The following is a 6,516-nucleotide window of genomic DNA, read 5'->3' as shown; positions in this document are numbered from 1 at the left end:
GAGAAACTGGCAATTCACTGTTCAGAAGACAACATAATATAATACATCATTTGCTAGAAGAACCTTGGCTTCATATTAGTTATATATAATTTAGTATTAACCATGCAAGAACTATTAACAAATCCTGAAAGAGAGGATGTGATAAGTGGGTGTGGCAAGAGGTGTCTGATTTTCAATTTGATGATTCTATAACTAAACAAGACTGAAGGCTATAAAAATTATGGTTTGTCTGGGCAATGAAGATATTTTAATGAGTAATTTATGTTGAATCTCGTATTTATTGGAGGGATGGTGGATAAAATAGATAAGAGGAGATGCCTAGAGAAAATGCGTCACGTGTGTCACACTAGAGGAAATTCAGGATTTTTTAAATATTGCCTTATAAAATTAAGAACTTAAAACTTGTATACTATTAAAATATGGGTTATTAGCTAAGATTTTATGCTATACTAATTGGTATAACAAACAAAAAGTAGATAAATAAAATTCACTAAAACCTTGTGTCGTGCACAGTAAAGGATGCCTGTGGTGACAGGTTTAATGAAAGGACATGAAAAGTTGCTTCTCTTATATGTAATTGTAAAAAATTGCAAAAAGTCTCATAAAAACTACAAAATAAAAAATGAGAAACTGCAACTTTGCATATATCTCTGCACGGACCCTATGAACCTCCATAACAAATTTGATGAAGCTCCATCGACAGGAGGTGATGTAGTGGTAAAAACTGCAAAAATGGCAATAACAACCAGAAAACTAAAAATTTGTATGTATCTCCCCATGGACGCAATGAACCTCCATACTAAATTTGGTGAAGATCTCTCTACAGGGGGTGAAGTAGTGGTAAAAACCGCAAAACTGAAAATTTGTATGTACCTCCACAAGGACTTAATGAACTTCCATACTAAATTTGGTGAAGATCCATCCCCACACTGCAAAGTAGTTACATGGACATACAACAGACAGTACTATTATGTTTATATAGATTGTGATTTGTTATGTACAACATATTTTTAACATTTACTAAAAGCTTACCAAATTTTGTGAAGATGCAATAATTATATTCAGAATTATAGTAATAATAAATTCTGCAATTCAGTTTCGGGTCCAATGGACTGACATGGATTAAGGAGCTTATATTTTTAGTAATTTTTGAAGATGCAGTCCAAAAAAATTGCTTTAAAATGCATTTTGTGTACTACATTTTTCCACAACGTGAAGTTTTTAGACGAATTATACTTTCGTCTCTGTGACAAATCTTCAAAACAAAAGTATTTTCAAACACAAGGTTCAATAATGATGTTTACCAAATAATTAAATAAAGCTCAAAAATTTCAAAGTTTAGATTACTTACATTAAACTTTCCCGGTCCTTCATAATTCTCACCCTTTTTAGAGATGCATAAACATGAGAAAGCAGCCTCTACAGCTTTCGGAGTATATTTCACCTTTACAAAACGAATTCCACCAGGAGATATTGTTATTTCACTAGAAGATGTATAATCACCAATCTCTTCTCCTTCAAGCTGTTTTTATAATCAATTTCAAGAATTATAAATTATAAAAAACAAAACAATTAAAAGTAGAGTAAATCACACAACAATATCACGAACAGTACTGTAAATACTTATGGAAAAACAAAGGCAACAAACATAGAGGTATCCCAAACACATAGTGGCTAGGTAGTGAGTTTATTAATAAAACAAAATTTTATCTCAAAAAGTATAAAATAAAACTAGATAATTTCTATAATGCACTGGTATTTTGATTGAGAGGTCTTTGCTTTATATACAGTAACAAATAATGAACTTTATTTTATGCTGTTATACAGTGTATCAAAGTAGAATAGGGGAATATTGTTTTAAGCACCCTCTATTAAAATCCACAATTCAGCTAAATTGTTGAGTTACCTTTTGACACTCTCAGGTTTATAGAAGCTTATACAGCCTTAAGACTGTGAAGGCCAAGCCATAGCTGTGAGTGTCCAATCAACCTTTTTACCATCAAGATACCATTTTACCACATAGGCTCTATGCTTATGATTGCCTTCTTGCTAGAAGATGAATCCCCTCCTAATGAGTCACGTTCTTGAGAAAATGCTATGATGGATCAGAATCAGCTATACTTGTCAGTAGTCAGGGTGCCATCAACTTTCTGTCTGTTACTGTTGGCTGAAATGCAACCCAATTACTTACTGATCCTCCATAATGCCATGATGTCATCAACTTTCTGTTGGTTGCTGTTGGCTGAAATGCAACCCAAACACTTACTGATAATCCATAATGCCATCAACTTTCTGTTGGTTAATGTTGGCTGAGATGCAACCCAAACACTTACTGATCCTCCATAATGCCATGGTGGATCAGAATCAGCTATACTTGTCAGTAGTCAGGGTGCCATCAACTTTCTGTTGGTTACTGTTGGCTGAGATGCAACCCAAACACTTACTAATCCTTCATGATGGATCAGAATCAGCTATACTTGTCAGTAGTCAGGGTGCCATCAACTTTCTGTTGGTTGCTGTTGGCTGAGATGCAACCCAAACACTTACCAATCCTCCATAATGCCATGATGGATCAGAATAAACTATACTTGTCAGTAGTCAGGATGCCATCAACTTTCTGTTGATTACTGTTGGCTGAAATGCAACCCAAACACTTACTGATCCTCCATAATGCCATGATGGATCAGAATCAGCTATACTTGTCAGTAGTCAGGGTGCCATCAACTTTCTGTTGATTACTGTTGGCTGAAATGCAACCCAAACACTTACTGATCCTCCATAATGCCTAACTGTAGATGTTGTACATTGACTATGATACATTTCTTCTCTCTGCTACCAAACAAACTGTTGTTGATTATTGGCAAATAAATGTAGAGAGCACACATCTCCAGTTCTGCTCATTCCACTGTTTGTAGTCCAATGCCTTTTTAACCTTTATGTTTGGTTATCTCAACAGCTTTTGAGTGGCTCAGGTCTTGACAATGTCTTTTCTGTGCTTCACTAATATGCTTAACATTATTTTCATAGAGGTTTGGGTTTTCAACCTCAACAAAGTCAATAAAGATATCATCTACAAATCTTCTAATATGCTGATTTAAAGATGGAGGTCTTTTTCAACCAATAGTGTCTGACATAAGCACATAAAATCATGAATCAATGGAGTTTTGGGTTAATTATTAAAAACACTAATTAGAAATCAATATTATATATAAAAACATTTTGAGTTTTCTCAAGAAATACAAAATTTTAATTTTAGTAATGGAGTTTATTGTGTCAGTTTTGATATTGTACCTTTATAAGAAAATACTGCTACATTAGACCATAAATGTATGTAATGAATCTTTATTAAAAAAAATTAACATGGACAGTAAGGAAATACAACCTCCTAAGCATATGTTTCAGAAACTTATAAGCTTTACCACCAAAGAATCCCATTTTTTTAACATTGATATTTATGAACAAGATGATGGTGTTGCTAAAGAATCTACATTACCTCCATCACTTGCTAATTGGTCCTGCATCACCATGTAAAATGCTCTTCAAAGTTGAACCCTATAGCACCTAGTGCCATTTTTACATTCTGTTCTGCATATGGTATTGCACTACATTCAAAATTTAATTAAACCACTTTACTATCAATATATGTCAATGAAATTAACTTTATAATGTATGTTATAATTTGAATTTACATGGTATCTAAATTTTAATTTCTTTGTGTCACATGATCCACGTGCTATGAAAAATCTCGAATTTAGCAGTGGTCCACTCTTAGTCACATAAGCTGGCAATGTACACAAGTATCTAGATGCTAATGTACATATGTTTGAACTATTTGACACATGATACCTAGTATGCAGCTGCATTGTCTGGGAAATAAATTTTTCAATCCTTTATGGGTGCCATGCCCACCCTCCTATACTTTGCCTTGAGATCTACAATGTACATGTAGTTAGTTGACACAAGTGTATATAGTCATTAGAAAGAGCTCAGTTTACGCTGTACTCCACCAATAGTTAATTTGAAATTGGCATGCAGTTTTTGTATTGAATTAGATGTAATTGCCATTAGTATTGTTGTCTGCTTGATCAACTATAGCACTTAAAGTGGTTTCTTTCCTAAATATGTCATAGTTAGAGAGCGAGAGTTAAATTGTTTAGGCAACACGTCTCTGCAGAAAGTCTGCCAAAATAACTTCATAAAGCCCCATGAACATCAATTGACGTATCAGCATAAATGATAAAAGATAAAGAATTTGAATGGAAAATTCAAAATAAGCTACAAATGAAAAGATAAAGACATGAAATTACACATTTAGGAAAAATATGACTATTCTAGTTGATTTCTATGAAGGGTTGAAAGGTATGTACATACTTCCATTTGTTAATTTGAAACATTTCATTAACTGTATGTGTTTGATTATAGAAAGTCAGTGTATGCAGATTATAGTATTTAATCAAATATAAGGATTTTAACCTACCTTAAAAACTTCTAATTTAGTAAATAAATTCAAGAATCCTAAATGTTTTTTAGGTTATATTACACAAGGTGGTTAACAATAGAAGAACATACTAATTTAAAGTCTGTCATTTCCAGGTATTAAGAAATGTGTGCTGAATTTATATAATGAACTTTTAACTCTTTCAACACAGACTCAGTCCCAGTGACTGTTCATGATCATTTTTACTTGTATATAGTTTTAATATCATAACTTTTAAGACAGTATGTGTATTTTCACAAAATTTGGCAGACTTTTAGTAAACATTACATGTTGTTTGTACAACAAAAAGTTTTTAATGACGTATTTTTTGCTAACAATTTCTCCGTGAATGAATTAAATATTTTTTTCACTACTCCAAGAGCAAAGTGATTTTTATATAAAGATTAAAAATACTTCTCACTGTCTCAAAAATCTCAACTTTCATTTTTCGTAATTGCTAAAACCTCCTTAATAAAAATACCTCCCCCATTTTTTTTACAGTAAAACTTTATATTTCATCTGTTATTACCTCTACCGCAACCGTATATTTCATTCTTCAGCCAGTAGACAAATCAAAGTATAATGAAAAGTTGTAAAATCAGAAATAAAATGAGCAGCTTTGCCCTGTTTTCTTGATTATTGTTCATAAGATTGTAAAGTACTTCTCTTGGGAGTTTAAACTGCTGAGCATTTCACATCTATTTTCTATGTGTATTTTACTGTCTATGACCGAAGTAGAAATCCACCGAAAATGAAGCAATAAATTGTGTCAGTGGACTGTTTACGTGACACCGTAATACGATACCTTTGAAAGCAACAAAGCACGTGCAACGGGATAGCCGACTTGAACCCTACTTTGAGAAAAGGATGTCTAACGTATCAGATTATATATCTTACAGTGTTTACTAGGAAATTTAACTTAAGTAATCACACTGCACTTAGAATCTGTGAAAACATTTATGCCAATAACAGTATGTGGAATTTATCAGCTTATATATGTACCCTAAAGTGTTTTACAAGTAATCTCCAGAGCAATAAGACTGCACTTTGAATCTGTTAAAAATATTTATTATATGGCTCGGTGCCGATACAATAAATATCACAATTCTTGGAATATTGTTAATCCTTCTGGGATTTTAGAAATTTAGGTGTACAAAGATCCTATTGGTGCACATGGTTATGAAATCCTACTTGTCTTTCAGCAAACTTATTCATCAACCAATAAACATTCAGGTTTCAAATCTGGTTATTGTTTTGAAAACATTCAAATTCAGTCAAGCACTCTGACTTTGGCTATTTCTCTACACTTTGTTGGAAGACGTAGATAAATTGGTACCAAGCAAGTCTATTCTACTTATATTTCTTGCTACTGACTTTTTACCTAGAAGTAAGTAATTATTATTTATAATACATTGTAGTTGTTTCTGTATTTTAGCATAAAAAGTACTGCTTGTGAAATCTATGATACACATTACAGAACATATACATACATGTAAAGAACTATTACACGTTATATAATACATACACGCAATGTTTTTTTTCTTCTAGAAATGAAAGCTAAAAGAGACCTTAAAGCGAAGTTCCACAAGTTGAAAAAGATTCTCAATGAGGAGGAGATGCAGTTTTTACTGCACGCATCTCTCTCTTCCGATTAAAGAGGCAGTCTGTCAGGGAAAGCTGATGCTTCAATTGCTATACTCTTGACAGAATCAGTGTACAAAATAAGATGGCCTCAGATTGAACCAGCTCTTCTTGATTCTTGTGTTACTCTTCAAAGGAGTTAATTCTTTATCTGTATCTACTCTCTTCCTTTGTTTAAATTTTTTCTTTAAATATTTTAATGTTTGTATTCAAATTAGGAAACTAAAATATATATGTAATATTAAAATTTGAAATATAACCCTTCTTTTAATGTGAATCCCCTTGAGAGAAGTAATAGCAAAGCTATCTAATAAAAAAATATTTGATTAAAAGACAAACAAATTTTGAACAAGAGAAACAGTGTGGTTTGTTTATTGTAGCTGTCGCGCTGATGTCGC

At 32.5% G+C, this 6,516-nt stretch overlaps 1 protein-coding gene across 1 annotated transcript in view; it reads right to left on the bottom strand.

The window, feature by feature from the left end:
- LOC106466919 overlaps positions 1-6,516 on the bottom strand; it is a 114,689-nt gene that overhangs the window by 23,013 nt on the left and 85,160 nt on the right. Inside the window, exon 24 of the mRNA XM_022394999.1 lies at positions 1,352-1,522. Coding sequence (XP_022250707.1) covers positions 1,352-1,522 — 171 coding nt within the window. The remainder of the gene's footprint in view (positions 1-1,351; positions 1,523-6,516) is intronic.

The sequence above is a fragment of the Limulus polyphemus genome, unplaced genomic scaffold (assembly GCF_000517525.1).
Source record: "Limulus polyphemus unplaced genomic scaffold, Limulus_polyphemus-2.1.2 Scaffold2424, whole genome shotgun sequence".
Taxonomy (NCBI): Eukaryota; Metazoa; Arthropoda; class Merostomata; order Xiphosura; family Limulidae; genus Limulus; species Limulus polyphemus.
Note: the sequence above shows the minus strand (reverse complement) of the source record. Positions and strands in the feature narration are given on the sequence as shown.